This window comes from Ruditapes philippinarum, unplaced genomic scaffold, assembly GCF_026571515.1.
Source record: "Ruditapes philippinarum isolate M1 unplaced genomic scaffold, ASM2657151v2 ctg690_1_1_1_1, whole genome shotgun sequence".
In the NCBI taxonomy this organism is placed as follows: Eukaryota; Metazoa; Mollusca; class Bivalvia; order Venerida; family Veneridae; genus Ruditapes; species Ruditapes philippinarum.
The window spans coordinates 116,142-141,870 of NW_026864007.1; the positions used below are offsets into that span (position 1 = coordinate 116,142).

Sequence of the window (25,729 nt, forward strand, 5' to 3'; positions counted from 1 at the left end):
CAAAGAAATCCTCCAAAATGGTTTTCATCTGATGATTGGACAACATAAGAAAAGTCGGCATTATCGTAAGTTATTATGTAGTTTTAAACATACTTACCTCAATTATCTATGCTGAAATTGAAGACATCTCTATTGTGATATAAATACTTACCCACAATGAGTTGACATTCCAAATAGAACTGATATGATGTGTTAAAAGTTTACACTTGCTGTAAATAAGCTACTTACCTTGTATATGTGTGTTTTCCAATGTATAGGATACTTACCATGTAAATACTTTATGTGTCTCATACATGGATGAATATTCTGAAATGGATTGCAAGAGTATGATATAATAACTTGAATAAATGTAATACTGACCTGGATTTGGATGATGCGATGGAATAATATTCATCATTCATACTTACCTGAGCAAAGACAATAATGAGTCATAATGGAGCAAATACTTACCTTTGGAGGCTCTCTTATATGTGCATCTGACTATGAAATCATGTTGCTACACGTTAAAGGAGTACGTTTGAACGTATTGAAAAATCCGAATGGAATACAGCCGGTGCTAGGGGGCGTGAGGGATGTTGCACATATCCACTATCCCTCATGTACAGACTCAATCAAACCGAGTCTGCAATTCTCTTGTAATTTTGTTGTGATTAATGCTTCCGAGGGATAACCTTGTTTCCAGATTCTTGTTCTAAAGTAGTTTGTCCATAATGAATGTTGTCTACACAGAGCAATGTATAAATGATACATTCTGAAACTGGGATATGATGAGCGTGAATATACTACTTGCCATTGTCAGAACCTCAACAAGTTTGCATATGACATGGCTTTTACATGATTATGAATTGTGTTTCAAGACAGGATGATGCATTTTTATTGTATCTTCAGCGGAAAATCGCGTTACTGACGTTAACATATTGCGGTTTATCAATATGATAGAATATGAAAAACAAGATCAACAAGGAAAGGCGGCGTTCAATGAACGCAACCCCCATATGACCCAGCAACAAGAACCAATGGCATCTTGCATTACGATGAACATTTCTTTGCTGGAAGATGGATTTCTGTGTCCTAATATTTGCTTTGTATATACTGTTTAAATGACGGGACGCCATTTCTTAACCGGGGGGGGGGGGAGATTGTGTCATAGGGTTGAATTATTTGATAAACGCATTATACACATAAATGATATATACACACTTACACTTACTAAACATACACTATATATAAAAGTACCTTATGTACATGATTATATACACGTATCTACATCAATACTAATCATACACTACTAACAATGATATAAAATATTCATAATTACATTATAATAAAGTATAATGTGAACACCAAACTGAAGTAGATAGTTTATAATGTAGTAGTAGTTTATAGTTAGTGTAGTCGGACCTTCTTATATTTTCGTTCTTTACTGTATTTATTTCGATTAACCTTCTTTCTGTCAATAACAAATCAATAACCAATCACTATCGAATAATCGATATTCGCCATATTTTGAATACAAATGTAAACAGCCATTTATGCTCTAAAACTATTATCATCCTTTTTGTAGTTTTATTGATATATCTACTGGTAAACGTTTGTCTTTAATGCCTTATATGTATTTGTATATTGTATTTCAATTCATCTGAATTTGTATTGTTAATTCTTTGTATTTTCCGTGTCTTATTATTGTTTATGTATGTCATTACAGGAGCGTATTTACCATGTAAATATAACAGATTCTGTCGAACCAACCCAGTGCATTTGTTTTCACTAACCATTGATTAGGCCGGTGACAGAGACAGTGATCAGTAATGAAGTGCACTTAAGGTCCTGGTCTTCTTACTGCATTTGAGAGGTGCCAGAAAGATTACTGGCACAGTGTATGGTATCACAAGAAGCACAGACTGTAATTTAGGTCCATGCAAAAAGATAATGATCAGCTGAAACTCATACTTGATAAAGAAATTTAATATATTCTTTATTGTAAACATAAAAAATGAAGTTATTTTGCATGTAATGTTGATGAAATATAGCATAACAAGTGTATTTTGCTGGATAAATTTCAACAAAGGGCTACAAACAGCTCTTTTGATATATCCACATGCTTTAAACATGGTTCATTAATCTTTGGAGTCCCACACTCCTCCCCATCTGTCACTTGTGTCACCTTATTATCTTGAAAATGTGATGGACTGCCAGTCTGATGCATGTATGTTTTTCTTTAGTGTAAAATATCATATTTATTTCGTTCATTGCTATTTAAAAGACTAAATATGATTTGATGATTGTTTTGCCAGAGGCGGTGTCAACGTAATAGATGCATGTCTTATTAAGAGATATATGGCTGATTTTGCGTAGAGAATATTTAACGTATATATCTTTTAGCATGTATCGTTTTGCTTGTGTTTTACATATTTCATATGTTAGAGCCTGCGTGTAATGTTTGTTCTTTAGCGTGTTATGTGTACGTTTTGCTTTGATGACTACTACAAGCATGAGTTTATAGTAATAGATAGCAACAATAAAGTCTCCAAATTACTGCCCCACGTTGGATGCCAAATGTCACAGGGTGATAAAAATGTCCAGCCTGACTGGGACTCGAACCCGGGACCCTCGGAATACCGTACCGCAGCTCTACCGATTGAGCTATCCGGCCGCTTACACATCTTCTTCCCTAAATAGTGAACCGTGAATTAGGGACATTGACCGTTGCCAGAACATGACCCATATTGATTTTGAGGTCAGTAGATTAAAATCAACATGGCCTTGATGACAAAAATAGACCATATCGTCTAGCAATGTATACCTCAGTGCTTGCAGTGCTTTGATTATTCTATAGGCATGATCACTGGTAAATTCATCTGTTCCAATTGTCGGGTATATAAAAGTCGACCGTTGTAATCTGCACTATTACATAAACCATTATAACGGAGTAGTGTTGACTAAGTGGACCTATATTTAAAACACATTTACAGGAAAAATTGTTTGAATGTACAGAATTTCCTTCTTTAAATATCTTTGACGTCAATTCAGTGTAGTTTTTGCTAAACTTTCAAGACATACATTGTTATTTTATGTACGTTTAAAGCACGTGTTTACAGAATGGATAGAGAACGCATGCAATGGGGAGGAAAACTCGAGTATTTGTTCACGTCGTTTGGATACACTGTAGGGTTGGGAAATATTTGGCGGTTCCCCTACAAATGTTACATCCACGGCGGCGGGGCATTTTTCATTCCATATGTTTTGACAGTTGTGTTGTGCTCGTTCCCAATTTTGTTTCTCGAAATGTTCATGGGTCAGTTTTCATCTGAAGGACCGATAACTGTGTGGAAATTTTGTCCAATTTTCAAGGGTGTTGGATGGGCAATTATTTTCAATATTTTCATGACGAATATAAACTATATCGTCATCGTCATGTATTCATTTTACTACATGCTCGTGTCTCTTGTGAACATTGGTGGTACGTTACCATGGCAACAATGCCAAAAGCCTTGGGCAACTCAAAATTGTAGGAACGAGCCTTTTCCAAATTATAACGAAATAAGGTATGACAGTAAGAAAATAAACACACTACAAAATTACCTGGATGTTTCTTGCATGCAGAAAATAAAACACTCACAAAATATTACTGTTGATCCAGTTTCATTTAGTAACTTCATGGCACTGTATAAATCGTGTGAAAAAATGTATAAATCACCGGAAGAAGAATACTGGAACAGGTACGAATTATTGAGTGTTGCTTCATTGTTTATAGAGAATTACTTTTATCTTAATAATATAAATTGTGTTGCTATTTCATTTATTTTTAGTTCGAGTATACATTAAAGAAGACAAAATCTCTGTTTCACTTCTTTTAACTAATTATTCAAATAAAAAATACAGAAATGTTTCACAGCATGTAATCTTATTGATTACTTATACTTACCGGCTATTTTGTTAAAAGTGGACTAGTATTTCACTTACCTACCGGCTTCTTTAGTAAATCACGTACGACCGCTTTTAACATGTCTGAAAATAGACACCGACCTGTTAGTGTTCTATTGTTATCTATTGTTATATATAAGTCGAGAAAACACGTGCATTTAAGATTTAAGCATTACATAATAATCGCCGAATACGCATATCCCGTTAGAACAATTTAGGAATTGTTTAAAAATAACGCCGATTTCTGTAAATTTATGGTTGGGAGGGCGGATGACCACTTCGAATAGGAAAAAAAGACCCATACATGTTTTTGAAGTATTTTCTGCATCTTTCTTTCCCAAAATATTACTTTTGCTGAGAGTATAGTTTGTTTTGAGCATAATGCCGTTTGTTTTTTGTTTTCTTCAAATTGATGTTTTCTTCAAATTGTTCTAGTTATTAACATGATAATTTGGATTATACTTACAAATTATATATTTATATTGGATTATGTAAGTTTATCTACATGTTCTGCTAGCAATTATTTAATTATTATTAGTTTGTTTAAGTACACATTTGTCAACAGATGCTAGCCTTTATATATTTTATATGTGTAATTATTATATGAAGGATACCTATAACGAAATAATTGCCTTACCTTTGCTCTTTTTTTATAAATGACTTGAATCAGAATCTCGGCAAGTTCTGTTTTCATTTCATGTGCCTCAACTCAACAACAATGACACAATGAAACCCCACGAAAAACATAAGAAATTTCACGGAATAATAGTTAAGTGAAACTTCAAAATATTAGTGTGACCTTGATCTTTGATGTAGGGACGTGATTCTTAGACGCGGCACATCGTTATGATGTGGAGGACATTCATGCCAAGTTATAATCGACACATCGTTTTGATGTGCTAGACATTTATGCCGAGTTATAATGGAATCCTTCTATGCATGACAAAGTTACAACCCAGACACGAATGTATGTTTGAAACATTATTTAATTTAATGCTTTTTTCCCCATGTTTTTGTTAAGGTTTGTGCTCGGCGTTCACAAGTCTGACGGGTTAGATGACCTCGGACCAGTGGTTGGACGGAACGCTATAATACTACTTCTTGTTTGGTTAATGGTATTCTATTGCTGCGTTAAAGGCATACGATCACTAGCAAAGGTATTTCTAACATTATGTGGGCAGATTAATTGTTTGTTGAATGTTGTTATTGTTAAGATAAAGATACTTGCCAAAATTCTGATGAACAAAATAATGTATAAAGACTATTCGGTTCTTTGTGTATACTAAGCCTGTTCTCTATACCTGAAAAGATAAAAGATTTAAAAAATCGATAAATATTAACAGTTGGTATATATCAATTTATTACACACTTATTAAATTAATGGAATGTTGAGAAATATTTTCCTTTTTCTTTAAATACATGATTTATGTTCATCTTGTGATTTAAAGATTGGCATATTCACTCGTGGATACCACCACTAAGGAAATATTTAGTATCATACCACTCGATGAAAATAAATCCTGTATTTACAGATGAAAACTTAAATATCCTCTATTAGATTTCAAATCTAAAAACAATTATCCAATCAGGAAAAATATACACATCTAAGTAAATTTAACCTCCGCTTTCGGTTTTGAAGAAGTAAACATTCTTTTTTATAAAATGTAAGGCTCAATTTCTACAAAACTACGTAATCGCCAATCGAGAAAATCTGCGATATATACAGATATGACATAAACATTTGAATGGTGTACTGAAAGTAAATTTTTTTGATCGTGAACTTGCTTTAATTCGCTTATAATTTTACATAAACATTCTAAAGGGTGGGATATGAAAGTGCGTGAACATCGTAAATATCGTGCAGTTAGTGAGCAAACTGCCTAGACAGTCTAGCCAAAATTATCAAGTATTTTATGTACATTATTATTGTAAACAATGTAATAGGATATACCCGCAATCAATTGAACGAGTAGTAAATGTAATTTGTGTTTGTAATTAACCTATATTTAAGAAGAAAATACCTAAATTTAAGAAGAAAATACCTAAGTGACAATTATACTGTTCACAAGGCAACACATCCGACTTATGGAGTCCTAGTTATGCAAAGGTGCAAAGAATGGGCGTACTATATTTAATAATGAATAATAAATAAAAAAACTTTCAAAAGTGCCGTGATTTAGCGCTAGAATCGCACTAGCAGTAACAAAAAATATCAAAAGAACTCCGGGACACCTTCAAAGTTATCACAAGAACTCCAGGACATTCCAATAATTGGGTAAGAATTTGTTTGCCGGGGATTTATGTTTGCAAGTTTGCATTATAATTAGGTAAATATGTATGGCAAAGACGAAGACCAGAATTGTACAGGTCAATACATGTCAATTACTCTTTACTCAAAACTATCAGATTTTAGGCGATGAAAATGGTCTATGAATTTGTTTTCGACATATAATACAATATGTAAGGCAAGCTTAATCATTAAAGTTTAATTAAGCACCTAAAACTCACTTTTTTGAGATGAAAATGACCATTTTTGACGAGTGTTTTTGTAGTATGTACATTTTCCGACTTTCCAGTTATTAGAAGAACTCCTGACAAGTTATCATAAAAACTCCATCTCTTGTGTAACAGTTCCAATGCAATAACGAAAAACTGTGTGGTGAAATAAAAAAATGTTTATGTCGGAAAAATATTAAAAGAAAATGCCAATGAACAGCGCAGAAACAATGTGCGAGTAACTGGGCGCGTAGCAGAAGTCAGTTTCTGAAAATGTGCAGTGATAATCTAGGGCTAACTTTAAATGACGACGAAATAAGTATAGCCCACAGAATCGGGTCATACAAGGAAAAACAACGATTAGTCTATTATCGTCAAATTTGTCCGGAGACAAACAAAAAATAAATATTATTAAAAACGCAAAACCATTAAAAGGCACGAGGATATACGAGGATTGATCAAGAAGCTCTTGGCCCGTTGTATTCCGGTAGTCAGAGAACTCAACTAATGGTCTTACTTTTCAAAATAATAGCCCTCTACAGCAATGCACTTTTCAACTTGTTAACCCTTCAAAATAGAACTCTCTATTTTGGTCCTCAAAGAACTCATTAACCCCCTTTCATGAGACTTTTATTGCTTCCAACGTCTACCACGAAGCTGGTAGAAGTCAGAGGAGTCCAAGGCAGTTAATTGAAGCCAACGCATCTTGGGATGTGTGAGCTGGCGCATTGTCGTGCAGGAGCAAAACGCCATGAGTCAGTTTGCCCCTCCTTTTATGCGAGATTTCTTGACGCAGACATTTCAATTCATCTGCATAGTACGTAGAGTTTATGGCACAACCTTGCTCAAAACAGTTAATCATGATTATCCCCTGACTATCCCAAAATATTGAAACCATCATCTTCCCCTCTGATGGCACCCTCTTAAATTTCTGCAGACGGGATAAGCCATAGTGCTTCCACTGCAGGCTCTATTTTTTCTAGATCGAAATGATGGACCCATGTTCCATCCTGAGTTACGATCCGGTTAATAAAAACAGGTTCATCCTCGTAGCGAGGCAGGATATCTTGAAATGTCATGTCTGTTCCGCTTCTGGTCTTCAGTCAACTGTCTGGGATCCATCTTAGGAAAACATTTGACGTGTCATAGACATCAGTCAGAATTGCCTGAACTGAACCAACCAAAACTTATACCCACTTCCCTAGCAATGCTTTGCAGGTCTCGTCTTTGGTCGCACATGACCAGATCGTGCACAGCTTCGGCAGTTTCATCGTTGTTGGCCTTTTTGGCCGCCAAGGCCGCTCATCATCTCTAATGCTCTCCCTGTCTCTCTTAAATTCAGCAGCCCATTTTTCACAGTGCTATAGGAAGGGAACTCCTTCCCAAGTATATCAATGAAGTTTTCATGGATTTCCTTTGGGGACATCCCTTTCTTACAAATGTACTTAATGACGACTCTGATTTCAACTTTCTGCATTTGGTCTTAATGACACACCTCTCTACTGACCAAAATGTGTTTTATGTTACTGAATGTGTGTAAAACTGCGTGTAACTCGGTCATTTATCTTCAATAAGATATCGGGGTATTGACGTATCGTGTGTAAATGTCAGTGTAGTGACTAGAAGTTTATCGGGCCGAGAATTTCTTGATTATACATCGTACATAGACGATGATTTAACCCGCATTAATAAACAGACACTTATGTCTCTCCGATTAAAGGACATGCAAAGAATTGAAAAAACATTGACATTTGAAGGAAAGCTTTATGCAATCTTTAGATCAACAATTCCACTGAAACTATATAATTCAATACACGCCAATTCATTTCCATGAGTATGACAGGTGGCTACTCTCCCATGGCCAAGCAGATCTCAACACAATAATACATCATCAAATTCGTAAATTCAGATCAAATGGAAAAAAATATATATCAACTTTTAAACAAATATAAGACTGACTATGATTTTGGTAATCTCCTTCATGATTTGTTTCGAATTTTATAGCCATTTTCTAAACCTTCACGCGTCAAGAAATAGTCTTTTAACATATGCTCTAGTACTTAGAATAAAACTAACCGTGTTCAGATGGTTTAAGTATATATTTTTATTTAATATTTTGGAATCATTTAAAAGATGATTTAGTAAGTGCTATGATTTTTTTCTTTTGAAATTTATTGTCTCAGTCAATTACAAGCACAAGGTTTATTAACTCTTATTCCAAAACCAAATTTACCAATTTTGTAAAACTGGCGACATATAAGTTTGCTGAATGAAGATTATAAATTCCTTAAAAAGGTTATCGGTCATAGAATTAAATGGGTATTAATAACAATAATTGATAATAGTCAAACAGGTTTCATCACAGGACGATATATAAGTGAAAATATAAGATAACATTTCGATGTGATAGAGTATGCAGAAAATATGATAAACCGGGACTTTTATTATTCACTGATTTGAAAAAAACGTTCGATAGCATAAGCTACAAATACGTGTTTAAAACATTATATCTCCGGACCAAATTGAACTTATTTACAAAACATCCACAAGTTGTATACTTTACAATGGTTTTTTGTCCGAGTTATTCCATTATCTCCTTATAAATTTATCAAACCAATTGATCTACTGTCAATAGCTATAAGACAAAACAAGGAAATATTGAAGGTTTTAGAATTATTAAGATAAAATAGCATGTTGGCAGACGATACAAATACATTATGAAATGGTAAATCAAACAGCTTTGAAGAAACTATGAACATATTTGAACTTATTTCCTTTATTTCTGGTCTTAAAAACTTAATTACAAGAAATGTACAGTTCTCTGAAAAGGTTCACTTGGAAATCAACATGGTAAATCTATTGTAGAAAAAAAAATGTAATTTTGACATCCGAATGTGCATCCGCATGAAAGAATCCAAAGTCCCTGTCGGGATTTGAACCCACAGCGGTAAGGGGCAAGTGGTTTGTAGTCAACGACCTCAAAAGCAAAAAAAAAACTGTGTTTAAATAAAAAATGAAATCGCAAATAAAATGGGAAGAACGATTTCCCCAAAAATAATTTCAATTGCAAAAAATTTACGAAAACGTTTTTGTATATTGCAAAGATAATATTTTACAAACTTTAAATAAAAAATTTTAAACAGAAATATTGCAACAAACAACTTTTTCCTTCAATGTTAATTAACTGAATCTAGTCTTTGTGATTTTAGCTGTATGGTTGTTGAAAGTATAGACCACCTATTTTGGGACTGCCAAACGGTATAAATATTCTTGAATAATTTATTCAAATGACTAAATGAAATAGCAATAAATGTAATGTATAACAATTGTACATCTTTCTTTCATGCTAAAGATAAGAAATATCATATATTCTTCACTTCTCTAAATATTACATTTATACCAGTAAATTAAAAAAAACTCCAGACATTAGTATCTTCAAAAGAAAATTTAAAACAGATTAAAAATTGAAAGATTTGTTGCATTATAAACTGACACATTAGAAGACTTTGAAATTTTTTGCTGGATAAATCTAATTGAAATCTTTGATAGCTAAAAACGTAAATGCAGAGAGAAATGCTCCCAAAGCACTTTATTTACTTTTTTCCATCTTTTTGCCCCTTCTATTGTGTATGTATAGATAATTGAATCTCTTAACTTTTTAAAATGTCTTATATTCTGATACATGACTAAAAGCATAACAAATAAATTTATTTTAACTATCTTCCTATCAATGTAAATACAAAAGTTATCATGGTTTGTATTCTTGTATTCTTTTCTTGAAAGGGACCTTAGACGTGATTTAAGGAAAAATGATAAATTAAGAGTACAGAAATAGTAGTAAAGCAAACAAACAGTTTAGCAAAAACATTTGAAGAAAAATTCAACTTGCGAAAATTGTTCCCAGATTCTAAGAAAAGTAAACTGATGAGGATTCAAGTAAAGAATCAAATGTTACGTGAGATTTAGGAATGATTTTGCAATATTCATCACCATATTTCTACTGAGTTACTTACGCAGTAAAGGCAATATTTGGTAATAAACTTGAATTGCAATTTGTAAATCATTTTCTTTGTTCACTTATATTACTTTTAAGTACAATTTAAAACAAAACCATGAAATTTAGTATGACTCTGCAGGCATGTTGCTTTAAACATTGCTTGAATAAGGAAGTAATTTGTGTTTAGAGTTCGGGGTCAATGTTATTCTTTGGGGATATTTCATAATAATGTTTTATTATTAAACTTATTTATGCTGCCGTGATCCTGTTTAAAAAGTCAAAATATTTTCTTGCATTATCAGTTATCAGATCTACAGTACTTGAAACTTGATACGGTGTTTGATGTAATTAAGTGTATAGCTGTTTACGGAAAAATTCTGACATGAGATGTACATATACTTGCGACAGAGATACCAAAATAAGAGTTTAGTTGCGTCTCCATTTCTGATAGTGAAGTAGCCATAGAAAAACCCTGTTATAGTTGCAACGTATACTTGTATTAAGGGTATAGTGGCAACATAAATATCCTCTAGCTAGCTAAGTGTTTGTAGAACGTTGCGTCCTAGATCCTCATGTAGAGTATAGCTTGCAACATACACATGCATTAAGGATATAGTTTGCGAAATAGACGTCCATTTAGGGAACAGATACAAAATAGACATTTAGAGTATAGTTACGACATAGACCTCCATCTAATCTAATGTATATTTGCGCATAGACCTCCATTTAGGGTAGACATCCATTTAGGGTAGACATCCATTTAGGAAATAGTTTGCGACATAGACCTCCATCACCTCCATTTTGGGTATAGTTTGCACAAACACATCAATTTACAGTATAGTTTGCGACATATACCTCCATTTAGGGTAAAGCTGCAACATAGATCTCAGATAGATGTAGCATAGACCTCCCCTTAGTGTATAGTTGCAACATAGTTGCGAACTGGTCTCAATTTATATCCATTTTAGTAAAGTTGCGATATAGACCTCTATTTAGTGTATAGTTACGAAATAGATATACATTTAGTTCGAAAAAAACGTTCGATAGCATAAGCTACAAATACGTGTTTAAAACATTATATCTCCGTACCAAATTGAACTTATTTACAAAACACCCACAAGTTGTATACTTTACAATGGTTTTTTGTCTGAGTTATTCCATTATCTCCTTATAAATTTATCAAACCAATTGATCTACTGTCAATAGCTATAAGACAAAACAAGGAAATATTGAAGGTTTTAGAATTATTAAGATAAAATAGCATGTTGGCAGACGATACAAATACATTATGAAATGGTAAATCAAACAGCTTTGAAGAAACTATGAACATATTTGAACTTATTTCCTTTATTTCTGGTCTTAAAAACTTAATTACAAGAAATGTACAGTTCTCTGAATAGGTTCACTTGGAAATCAACATGGTAAATCTATTGTAGAAAAAAATAAATAAATGTAATTTTGACATCCGAATGTGCATCCGCATGAAAGAATCCAAAGTCCCTGTCGGGATTTGAACCCACAGCGGTAAGGGGCAAGGGGTTTGTAGTCAACGACCTCAAAAGCAAATAAAAACTGTGTTTAAATAAAAAATGAAATCGCAAATAAAATGGGAAGAACGATTTCCCCAAAAATAATTTCAATTGCAAAAAATTTTACGAAAACGTTTTTGTATATTGCAAAGATAATATTTTACAAACTTTAAATAAAAAATATTGCAACAAACAAATTTTTCCTTCAATGTAAATTAACTGAATCTAGTCTTTGTGATTTTAGCTGTATGGTTGTTGAAAGTATAGACCACCTATTTTGGGACTGCCAAACGGTACAAATATTCTTGAATAATTTATTCAAATGACTAAATGAAATAGCAATAAATGTAATGTATGACAATTGTACATCTTTCTTTCATGCTAAAAATAAGAAATATCATATATTCTTCTCTTCTCTAAATATTACATTTATACCAGTAAATTAAAAAAACGAACTCCAGACATTAGTATCTTCAAAAGAAAATTTAAAACAGATTAAAAATTGAAAGATTTGTTGCATTATAAACTGACACATTAGAAGACTTTGAAATTTTTTGCTGGATAAATCTAATTGAAATCTTTGATAGCTAAAAACGTAAATGCAGAGAGAAATGCTCCCAAAGCAGTTTATTTACTTTTTTCCATCTTTTTGCCCCTTCTATTGTGTATGTATAGATAATTGAATCTCTTAACTTTTTAAAATGTCTTATATTCTGATACATGACTAAAAGCATAACAAATAAATTTATTTTAACTATCTTCCTATCAATGTAAATACTAAAGTTATCATGGTTTGTATTCTTGTATTCTTTTCTTGAAAGGGACCTTAGACGTGATTTAAGGAAAAATGATAAATTAAGAGTACAGAAATAGTAGTAAAGCAAACAAACAGTTTAGCAAAAACATTTGAAGAAAAATTCAACTTGCGAAAATTGTTCCCAGATTCTAAGAAAAGTAAACTGATGAGGATTCAAGTAATGAATCACATGTTACGTGAGATTAAGGAATGATTTTGCAATATTCATCACCATATTTCTACTGAGTTACTTACGCAGTAAAGGCAATATTTGGTAATAAACTTGAATTGTAATTTGTAAATCATTTTCTTTGTTCACTTATTTTACTTTTAAGTACAATTTAAAACAAAACCATGAAATTTAGTATGACTCTGCAGGCATGTTGCTTTAAACATTGCTTGAATAAGGAAGTAATTTGTGTTTAGAGTTCGGGGTCAATGTTATTCTTTGGGGATATTTCATAATAATGTTTTATTATTAAACTTATTTATGCTGCCGTGATCCTGTTTAAAAAGTCAAAATATTTTCTTGCATTATCAATTGAAAGATCTACAGTACTTGAAACTTGATACGGTGTTTGATGTAATTAAGTGTATAGCTGTTTACGGAAAAATTCTGACATGAGATGTACATATACTTGCGACAGAGATACCAAAAAAAAGAGTTTAGTTGCGTCTCCATTTCTGATAGTGAAGTAGCCATAGAAAAACCCTGTAATAGTTGCAACGTATACTTGTATTAAGGGTATAGTGGCAACATAAATATCCTCTAGCTAGCTAAGTGTTTGTGGAACTTTGCGTCCTAGATCCTCATGTAGAGTATAGCTTGCAACATACACATGCATTAAGGATATAGTTTGCGAAATAGACGTCCATTTAGGGAACAGATACAAAATAGACATTTAGAGTATAGTTACGACATAGACCTCCATCTAATCTAATGTATATTTGCGCATAGACCTCCATTTAGGGTAGACATCCATTTAGGGTAGACATCCATTTAGGATATAGTTTGCGACATAGACCTCCATCACCTCCATTTCGGGTATAGTTTGCACAAACACATCAATTTACAGTATAGTTTGCGACATATACCTCCATTTAGGGTAAAGCTGCAACATAGATCTCAGATAGATGTAGCATAGACCTCCCCTTAGTGTATAGTTGCAACATAGTTGCGAACTGGTCTCAATTTATATCCATTTTAGTAAAGTTGCGATATAGACCTCTATTTAGTGTATAGTTACGAAATAGATATCCATTTAGTGTATTGTTGCAAAATAGACATCCATTCAGTGTAAACTTACGACATAGACCACCATTTGGTGTATATTTAGTATTTTGTTGCGACATAGGACTGCATTTAGTGTGAGGTTACGATATAGGTCTCCATTTAGTGTAAAGTTACTACATAGGACTCCATTTAGCGTATATTTGTGACAAAGGCCTCCATTAAGTGCATAGTCACTACATAGGTCTCCATTTATGGTATAAAGTTCCGACGTAGGTTTCCATTTAGGTTATACAATGTAGGTGCATTATTGTGGCATTCGGACTTTCTGCGGCAGTGTTTTTTCTCTTTGATTTTGTTGTTGCACAGGTCCCTCTTGCGGTACTGCATAAAGCGTAAGATATTCATAGCGCACATACTCCTGATTTCATTACGGTCAGCAGCCATTTCGTTTATGCTTGTGTTCAAAAGAGTTCTCAATCTAAGATGTTGCTGCGGCAATAACAAGGTCTTGTGGTTTGGAGAGATATCCCTATTAAGTATTATTACGGTTAACGGTGTACACAGTAACACAAATCTTGATTAACATGGAACAGTTTCAGAACTGTATAGTGCAATGTATACTTGTTTATCCCACTTAAACCTGGTGTTATGTTACAAAATAGTGCTGATCGTGTGTCATTATAATACACAAAGCTGTAAGCACTTGACAGTGTACAAGTTACGAACATGTAGGTGTAATGCCGGACCCATCCCTGAAAAAAGTGTAGGGTAGAGGGGACATGGACTCATAACTTGCCAGCATGATGTCCCCGCTCCGCTGGGCCAGTGAGAATTTTTATTCCAAAATATCAAATCTTGTAGACTGACTCGCAACGTCGGAGACTGCGAGGATTATACTTGTTAGCTCACCAGAACCGAATGTTCAGTGTGAGCTATTAGTATGAAAAGTGGCAGTCACAATTAAATTTGCTCCTTTCATTTCAATTTGCCCCATTTAGGCGTCTATAGAGCTAAACATAGAAAAACATTTAAACATATTCTTTTACTGAACTAATTGATGGATCATCACCAAACTTTGCCTGTATCATTCATGGTAGTCTTTTATCAAGTTTGCTCATATTAATTTGATTGGCCCCTTTTAGGGTTCTCTAGAGCTGAAATAGAAAAACCTTAAGACATCTTCTTCTACAGAAATAATTGATGGATGATCATCCAACTTTGTCTGTAGCATTCTTAGATAGTCTTTTATCAAGTTTGCTCATATTTATTTGATTGGCCTCTTTAAGGGGCCGCTACAGCTATAAATAGAAATACCTTATAACGTCTGCTTCTACAGAACTAATTGATGGATGATCACCAAACTTTGTCTGTAGCATTCTTGAGTAGTATTTTATCAAATTTGCTCATATTGATTTGATTGGCCCCTTTTAGTGGCAGCTAAGGCTGAAAATAGAAATACCTTTAAATGTCCGCTTCTACAGTACTAATTGATGGATTATCACCGAACTATATCTGTAGCGTTCTTATGTAGTCTTTTATTAATTTTATTAGCCCCTTTTAAGGGCTGCGAAAGCAAAATATAGAAGAAATAAAACTACATCATTAAATACTGAAATAATAAATGATCTTCTACAGAAATAATTGATGGATGATCATCCAACTTTGTCTGTAGCATTCTTTGGTAGTCTTTTATCAAGTTTGCTCATATTAATTTGATTCTTTTAGTGGTTACTAAAGCTTAATAAAGAAATACCTCTCTCCAAACTTTGACTGTAGCATTCCATATTGACACTAGATAATTTCAAACACTGACAAGCAGTTGTTTCTGGTGAGCGACTCAGGGCCATCATGACCCTCTTGTTATTTGATTATCTTCAAAGAGAATGCCCTTAAAACGGGATTCACCGAAAAAATTTCAAGTAAAAGTCATAGTTTTTTTTAGGGCTTTGGGCGGGGGCCTATAAAATATTTGGATAAAATTTTTGGGCTACAAATAAACTGGTAATTAAGGGGGGGCCCTTGGGGGGTCGGGGTGTTTAGGGGGGGTCTCAAAACACGAAAAACCCGGGTGCATGGGGGGGAACTGGGGGGAAAATAACTGGTTTTAGGGTGGGGGTGGGGTAAAAGGGTCCTGGTTAGGGGGCAAATAGATAAAAAATCCCCGGGGGGAAAACTTGGGGTTGGGGACTCAAATAACTTTTATAGGTGGGGGGGTCTGGCTACAACCCAATTTTACAAACCCCTGGACCAAAGCGGTGGGGGGTATGTGCCGGTCTGGGCTACACATAAACTAAATGTATTGTAGCGGTCTGGGCTACAAATAACTGGTGTATATAGGGTCTGGCCTACAAGTCACTAGTGTATGTGGGAGTCTGGACAACAAATAACTGGTGTATGTGGGGGTCTGAACAACAAGTCACTGGTGTATGTGGGGGCTGGGCTACAAGTCACTGGTATATATGGGGTTCTGGGATACACATAACTAGTGTATGTGAGGATCTGGACTTAAAACTGGTGTACGTTTAGGGTCTGGTCTACACATCACTGGTGTATGTGAGCGCTGGGCTACATATCACGGCGGGGTCTGGGAAACAAGTCACTGGTGGATGTGGGGGTCTGGTTTTCAAGACATTGATGTATTTTGGGGTCTGTGATACACATCACTGGTGTGCATGGGGAACTTGGCTACAAGTCACTTGTGTACGTGTGAGCCTTGGCTATACATGTATGTCAGGGTCTGTGATACACATCACTGGTGTATTGTGGGAGTCTTGGATGCAAGTCACTGATGTATGTGGGGGTCTGGGATACACATCACTGGTGTATGTGGGGTCTTGGATAGAAGTCACTGTGGGAGTCTGAGATACACATCACTGGTGTATGTTTGGGTCTGGGATACAAGTCACTGGTGTTTGTCAGGACTAGGCATGTAAGGGTCTGGGATACACATAATTATTGCTCATATTAATGTGTTTTCTTTATATTTCAGGTAGCCTATTTTACAGCCTCGTTCCCGTTCTTGGTTATGATCATTTTACTGGTTCGAGGTATGACATTAGAAGGTCATGAAATCGGCATAAAATATTACACGGAACCAGACTACCGGAAGTTGTCCAACATGGCTATCTGGTCCAGCGCAGCAACTCAGGCCATGTACTCCATTGGCGTGGCTTTCGGCTCCCACATTGCGCTTGCTAGCCACAATAGGTTTAGTAATAACGTTCTCCGGGATGGTATCATTCTTGGTATTAGTATATACATCATTTACCATTCTTTAACTCGGAGTTTGTGCTATGGATTTACAAAGCTTTGAATTTTGAACAGTTCACTTTAAATAATTAAGATTTTATTATCGAAGCTAGGTACCGAGGGTATATATTCTTGGTCAGACTGCATGAATGTGAAGGATAACGTTTGTACTCGTGGCAAGTGCAGGAAAGGCTCAGTTCCAGCAGGCTCAAAATAAACGGGCATTTTAGTAAAATACCTTATTGTACTTTCTGATCGTAAGATCAGTAAATACATAGCTAACATCCACGGTCTAACACAAAATTTCCTTACAGTCCTAACAACGCAAAGTAGTTCTCACTCAAAACTGCTTAAAAACCAGCAATTTAAAAGAAAGAATAATTTTTAATGTACGCATTTAACGAATTACAGTGCATTAAAAGTTTAGAGGCCTATGGTTCAAATCCTAGTCCAGGCACTTCTTTTTTTTTTCATGCAAAATTCCATATGTATCAATCTCAAACTGTTATACAAGAAAATCAAAACGCTGTCGCTGCGTAAGATGAATTATAGTATATAAAAATAAACTTATACAGGGAAGTACATACAGATAGTCAGTATTTACACGAAGGATATCTCAATTTCTTATGATAACTGTCACGGAGTTCCTGGAAAACATTATGAATTCACTATTTTGTATACTGGAGAAACACATGTAAAAATGGTAATTTGTAACTTTAAATGGGGAGTTTGATGTGCAAATTAAACTTTGATAATAAGCTTGCTTATTTATGATTTTATGTTTCAGAAAAAAACTTTATCTAGTCCATTTTTAATAGATTCTGGTTTAAAATTGGAAGTTTTGAGTACAATTTTCAAATACTTGCCTATTGGTACATATTGACCATTTCATTTGGTTCTTTAAAAGGTGTCCCAGTCGGTTGGGAAAAAAAAACTGTCGTTAAGTCTACCGTTTGCAGAAACATTTTGTGAGTAATGAATTTTGAGAACGTTGATCAAAATTTTGTGTGTTTTCTTTATTTCACTTTATATTTTTCAAACGAAAAACTGAGTATTTATAGTGAAATTAATGTGAAATTTAACTGGTTTGCGTTGAAAAATCGTTCTTGTTTTGCCTTTTTTTGCACACTCTGTTTAGCGTTTCATATTGACGCTACAACACTTTAAACGTTTGTACAGCGTTAAATACTGAATACGTATATGTTAGTGGTTATCAAAAATTAGAAACTTCAAAGGGAGCGATAGTGACAAGAGTTCTGTAGAACAGCTACGGATGAATACTAACATACTAAGTGTCAAGCTTTATTTGGCCTCATTGTTTTATTCACTTAATTACGTCGCAACGAGGTTCACTGAAGTACAATGAAAATTAGAAGGCGACTATGAACGGAGTTAGATACAGTATCGACTATTGTTCTTCTATGAAAATCAAAACAAACAATGTTTTAGAAATACACCGTTTTCATTGGATGACAAATAAAGCTGGACACTAAAAGATATTGATGTCCGGATTTTTTTCGTTTTAGTTTGACCACTTTGTATCATTCTAGATAGCTTTCAGAACAAAATTCAACAAAAAGTTACTTTTTTATTTATCAGACTTTTCCAACACAATGGCGCCGTCATTGTGTTGCGGCGAGTGCATTGTTGCGAAAAATATCACGCTTGCGACCTTCTTTGTTATATAAGAGAGTTAAAATAAATAATAAACAAAAGCACATCGGCCGTAACAAAAGTTATCATAAGAACTCTAGGACATTTTCAGAGTTATTACGAGAACTCCATGACATTTGAAAAAAACAGCATGAATTTGTTAGTAAGGGCTTTATGTTTGCAACTTTTCTTAATTATTAGGTAATTAAGTATGGCAACGAAGAAGATCACGAAGGGACAAGTCAATGTGTACGAATGAGCAAATAATTTGGAATTTGTATTCAAAATTTCCATATTTTAAGCAAGAGGCGATGAAAAATGGACTTATAAGCTTTTTCTGACACATAATGCAATTTGTATGGCAGGCTTTATCATCAAACGATTTATCATTTTAAAGATGAAAATTACCATTTTTCACGAGCGTTTCTTCAATATCGACGAAATCTGTAACATTTTCCAGGAACTCAATAACAGTTATCATAAGAACTTGTGACAAATTATCATATGAAGTCCAATCTTCATGAAACAGTTTCTCCCCGTGCCCAGGGCATTATTACACGATATATATTAAATGCGCAGCATAGAAAAGGGAATGCTGACACGTCACATGACATCAGTTATATATGACGTCAAAAAACCAAATGGCGTCTACGCTCATATTATTTATGTAGATCTAGTTGAACATATTTTTATCAGCTCTCTTATTATAAGTATGACACAGGAGCTTAACATTCTATCAATAACTGAATATAAGCAAATGAAAAATAATGACAAAAATACAACTTTATAATATAAATAAACACAAGGACTACAATGCCTTTTGCACACTCGATATAAATTTTATCCAATTACACGCATGGAAGATCATTTTCAACAAACTGGTTTACCATTTCGATACACAATACAAAATTATACCTTTCATTGTCCAACAATATTGACCTGGCACTTCATTAACTTTCGTAAAGATCATTGGATAAACACTGGCATCTAATAAATATTACGTTTGAGTGAAATATGGAATATATTTTCAAGAAACATGATAAAATGCCACATATTTCATGGGTAAAATTAAATTAATTGATATATTTGTTAATTTCACACGTCAGTGGGGCGTGGTGTAATGGATAGATACCTGGCTAACGATCTGAAGGTATCTGGTTCGATTCCTAACCAATACCACGTTCTGAAGATACATATTGTTTTTATTTACAAGAAAACTTTACAAACAAAACTACATCTGATTTTAGGGTACCTATTTAGTAGTGTTTTTTAATACAACTATATTTTTTATTTCATTACATTATTTTAATGACATTATGCAATCTTATATTCTTTATAATCGCATTCATCATAAAGAAAGGCCCATCAACTAAACTTATGATTATTACAAAAGCAATGAATTATTTATATTCAGTCCAATGACGTCAGCGCATGGAGTGCCATACAAAGTAGTTTGCAGACTTTCGAGTGAACATTGGCAATTATTATTATGGTATTCTTTGATTTAAAATATCAGCGACTGTAAAAGGTATAAATCGAAATGGCTACACCAGTTTGTTGAAATTGAGCTCCTGTGGTTAGGATTGCAATAGATATTATAGTATAATACCCGGTAATGCACAGTCGGTTGATCCTAAATATGTCTTTATTAATACGATGTTTTCTATGGAGTTTTAAAACAATAACGCGATTGAGTTGATGGATAAATGAGACACTTTGTCCGAGAATCTGACATGTACGGATGTAATGCATACTGTACCAGAATACATTTAAGACTGCGTAAAAAACATTAGGTGCATTTAATATCTACTATCTAGAATGTGAACTAACCACAATGTAAGTAATGATATTTTATTTATTTTAAGGATGTGTGAACACTTTGACCAGTGTATGCGTTGGCTTTGTCGTTTTTGCATTCCTTGGCCACGCGTCGTATACGCTCAACCGACCAATAGATACAATCTTTGATCAAGGGCCTGGTCTAATATTTATCTCTTACCTGCAAGGAATCTCACAGCTCCCAGGATCTGCCATGTGGGCGTTGTTATTTTTCATGGTGGTGTTAACACTGGGTGTTGACTCGGTTTTTATCATGGTCTGGACAGTTTATGTGTCAATTGAAGACGTGTTTCCAGACCTTTTCAAGAAGAAGGGCAATCTAATTTTAATTGCTTTGTGTGTGGTACCATACCTTTTGGGTCTTCCACTCATTACAGATGGTGGTATTCATTTATTAGTTGTTATGGATCGTTATACGGCAGACTTTACCTTAACCCTGTTTCTCATCATGGAGAGTGTAGCGGTATGTTGGGTTTATGGACTTCGACGCTTTATAGCTGACGTTGAGATGATGATTGGCCGGAAGTCGGGGCTGTTTAAATGGTACTGGATGGCAACTTGGGGGGTCACTGCTCCTGCATTTGGCATGGTAAAACTAAGTTATTATTTTCGTTTGTTGTCAATGCGTGTATTTGAATTAGTGTATACAGATACATATATTTGATACCTTTTAGCTCACCTGAGGGTGAGCTATTAGGATCACTCTTCGTCCGTCGTCTGTCGTCCGTCGTACGTTGTCCGTTCACACTTTTAAAACGACATCTCCTCTGAAACCATAAGGCAGATCATAATGAAACTTCACAGGGATGTTCCTTGCGTGAAGCCTTATCAAAGTTGTTCAAAGAATTCCATTCCATGCAGAACTCTGGTTGCCATGGCAACCAAAAGAATTTTTTTTAAATATCTTCTTCTAAAAAAACCAAAGAGCTAGAGCTAAGATATTTGGCATGAAACATCTTCAAATGGGTGTCTACCAAGTTTGTTCAAATAAAAGCCCTTGGGTCAAAATTGGCCACTCCCCAGGGGGTCATTGATTTTCCCTATATGCATATAGTAAAAGCTTTAAAATCTTCTTTTAAAGAACCCAAAGAGCTAGAACAACGATATTTAGCATGAAACATGTTCTAATGGATGTCTACCAAGTTTGTTCAAATAAGAGCCCTTGGGTCAAAATTGGCCCCGCCCTGGGGGTCATTGATTTTCCTTATATGTGTATAGCAAAAGCTTAAAAAAATCTTCTTTGGAAAAAACCAAATAACTAGAGTTTATATACTAAGCATGAATCATCTTCTAGTGAGTTTATACACTACCAAGTTTGTTCAAATAAAAGCCCTGGGGTCAAAATTGGCCCCGCCCCGGGGGTCATTCATTTTCCTTATATGTGTATAGCAAAAACTTAAAGAATCTTCTTGGAAAAAACTGAAAAAGCTAGAGTTTAGATATTAAGCATGAAGCATCTTCTAGTGAGTGTCTACAAAGTTTGTTCAAATAAAAGCCCTGGGGTCAAAATTGGCCCCGCCCCTGGGGACATTGATTTTCCTTATATTTGTATAGCAAAACCTTAAAAATCTTCTTTGAAAAAAGCGAATAGCTAGAGTTTAGATATTAAGCATGAAACATTTTCTAGTAAGTGTCTACAAAGATTGTTCAAATAAAGGCCCTGGGGTCAAAACTGGCCTTGCCCCAGGTGTGTCATTGTTTTTAACTAAATGTGTAAAGGAAAAACTTTAAAAAAATCTCCTTTTAAAAAACCCAACGAGCTAGACCTTAGATGTTTAGCAGAAACATCTTCTAATGGGTGTCTACCAAGTTTGTTCAAATAAAAGCCCCGGGGTTTAAACTGGCCCCTCTCGTGGGCCTATATACAGGTGAGCGACTTCAGGGCCATCATTGCCCTCTTGTTTTAATATTTGTTATATTGAAGTAAACGATTGTTAGTTAAAAAACATATATGTAAAAATATGACTATTTCACATTTTTATTCTTTCTTCTTGCAGTTTATTTTTATTGCGTCTGCGGTAGGATACACTTCCGTTAGTTATAATGGTGTAACAACAACGCCAGGGGGAGAGGCATTTGGATGGATATTGATAATCACGCCCTTAGTGATTATGCTAGGCGTCGCTGGGTACCAAATACGGAAAAATGGCGGGGTTTGTATTATTTCATGTAAAAAGAACTTCACTGAGGCGCAAAAGGCTAAAAAACATAAAATCTGAATTTCTTACATAGATCAGAAATATATGCAAAAGATAATTAAGAAATATACCCAGAAATTTAATGAAAATCGTATTTTTGTGCTGTTCTTAGCCCGATTTCAGTAAGTAGGGTTGTTTTGCTTTTCATATATTGGGTCATTTTTCACAATTAACGTGATTGCTCTGGTTAAACGGAGTAAGTGGATGTTCTCAAATTTAGCACACAAGTGATTGGTCTAGACCTAAATCAGAGGGAAAAAAATATTCCAAGTCCCGTCATTTAAAAAAAAAAACCTACTGTGGAGTCCCTTTAAGTTTAAAATGATATTTTTAATCCAGGAAAGTCGTTATAATGTTATATACTGAGATATTTTCAGTATCTTATACATATGTATGTCGCGTATGAAAAAATGGTGAATATCGTGATTATTTGGTCATATGTTAGTATTGTCTAACTTATTGATAGAATAAAGATGATCATTTCTGTTATGTTACATTAAAATTGATTATTTCCAGATAAAAGAAGCGATGCACGAGGAGAAAGATTGGGGCCCAAGACTTAAGGTCGACAGAAGTGGCCGTTATGTGAATGAGTATATACATCCGATAGGTCAGCGGCACAGAATGGATTCAGATAGATGTGAGTCAAGCTTTGCACCACCAACCTGTAACTCTGCCCAGGACCAGCTTGCTGACGTTAACATTAATGGTGGTTATTTATCGTGTGATCTAGGTGGCAGTAGGGATGTCACCATTAACCCGGAAGTAAATAAATGGGGATGGGGAGGTTGGGAAAATAATACAATATAGTAACGTAGACTTTAAATGATGTTGCTATATGTTGTTGTTGTTGTTGTAGCTGTTGTGAAATTTAATAGACATTTGTACATGTATATTTGTCTAACATTATTATATGTTTGCATTTATAAATTTTCTTTAAAAGTGTCTTTCAGTTCTAATATTTGTATGATTGTGTTTCGTTTTGATATAAATAAAAAATGTATGATTTCCTTACATTATCTCATTCTCAATCTTGTTTATGATCTCTCTTCAAGTGTATCTATGACTAGCGCTGACGATTTGTACTTTATTACATTATAATATTCTTTTGTTGAAAAAAAAACTTGTATAAATAAATAAATGTTGAGTTTTATTTTTCTCAGTCATACAAATATAGGGTATTGATATCGTCAATTCAAAGCTGATACTATAAATGAAATTTTAAATACCAGCGTTCTCTTTCTCTAACAATGATAAAATGTCATAGGCTTTTACATATTTTTATCCGAAATGAACACTCCCTGAACAAAAATTAAAAATAAATTGCGTCACCAGTACGCGCCGTAATGAACAAATAAATGCAACAATGAAGTGGCACATTAGGTATAGGAAACAACTGCAATCTAAAGCTGATCGCAGATTTGTTATATAGGAAAGGCCTTGCTTCATAGATTTAACGAGTAGGAAAGACATGGCATCTGCGGTCCGTAAAGGTGTCGATTTTTTGTGGAGGTAAGACCCAAAGATGTTTGAACTGCAGACTTATTGAGAAGGAAAGGTCTAGAATCTGTGGCTTGTATAAGTGTCGATTTTTTGTGAAGGTAAGACCCAAAGATGTTCGAACTGCAGACTTATTGAGAAAGAAAGGTCTAGCATCTACGAACCGTATAAATGTGGATTTTTTTTCAAAATAGTTTTGTTAAAAATGATTATTTAGACATGGATGTTCACTCAAGAAATATACTAATGTCACGGGTACAGACGATTTGGCAACAGTATCCTCGTTATTTTGCGATAAATTCATTAAAATTACCCTCATCATTATCAGCCACCCGACCAAATATGTTGCCATTTTCTAACTATGCTACTATCTCAACCCAAAACTATTCTGTCTTTATTATTGTTGTTTTTGTGGTACTTTATAATTATCAGTACCAGCAGGTTTGGTTAAAAACTTGTGGAAAAGCTTTATAATTATCAGTGCCAGAAAGTCTGGTTACAAACTGGTTGGAAAGCTTTATAATAATCAATACCAGCAGGTCTGGTTAGAAACTTGTGGGAAAGCTTGATAATAATCAGTACCAGCAGGTCTGGCCCAACACTTGTTGGAAAGCTTAATAATTATCAGTACCAGCAGGATTGGTTACAAACTTGTTGGGAAGCTTTATAATTATCAGTACCAGCAGGTCTGCTTACAAACTGGTGGTAAAGCTTTATAATTATCAGTACCAGCAGATCTGGTTACAAACTTGTGGGAAAGCTTTACAATTTTCAGAACCAGCAGATTTGGTTACAAACTTAATGGGAAGCTTTATTATTATCAGTACCAGCATTTGGTTTCAAACTGGTGGTAAAGCTTTATTATAATCAGTACCAGCAAGTCTGGCTCCAAGCTTGTGGGAAAGCTTTACAATAATCAGTACCAGCAGGTTGGGTTACAAACTTGTGGGAAAGCTTAATAATTATCAGTACCAGCAGGTTTGGTTACAAACTTGTGGGAAAGCTTTAAAATTATCAGTACCAGCAGGTTTGGTTACAAACTTGTGGGAAAGCTTTATAATTATCAGTACCAGCAAGTCTGGTTACAAACTGGTTGGAAAGCTTGGTAATAATCAGTACCAGCAGGTCTGGTTAGAAACTTGTGGGAAAGCTTGATAATAATCAGAACCAGCAGGTCTGGCCCAAAACTTGTTGAAAAGCTTAATAATTATCAGTACCAGCAGGTTGGGTTACAAACTTGTTGGAAAGTTTAATAATTATCAGTACCAGCAGGTTTGGTTACAAACTTGTGGGAAAGCTTTACAATTATCAGTA

General features: G+C 34.4%; 1 protein-coding gene across 1 annotated transcript; it reads left to right on the plus strand.

Moving 5' to 3' along the window:
- Positions 1-1,892: 1,892 nt before the first annotated feature.
- Positions 1,893-23,934, plus strand: LOC132724080 (sodium-dependent proline transporter-like). The gene is made up of 6 exons (XM_060708892.1): positions 1,893-3,719; positions 4,946-5,081; positions 16,966-17,221; positions 20,744-21,306; positions 22,715-22,870; positions 23,432-23,934. Exons 1-6 carry the CDS (start codon positions 3,100-3,102, stop codon positions 23,723-23,725), a joined length of 2,025 nt encoding a protein of 674 aa, XP_060564875.1. The 5' UTR covers positions 1,893-3,099; the 3' UTR covers positions 23,726-23,934.
- Positions 23,935-25,729: the final 1,795 nt, after the last annotated feature.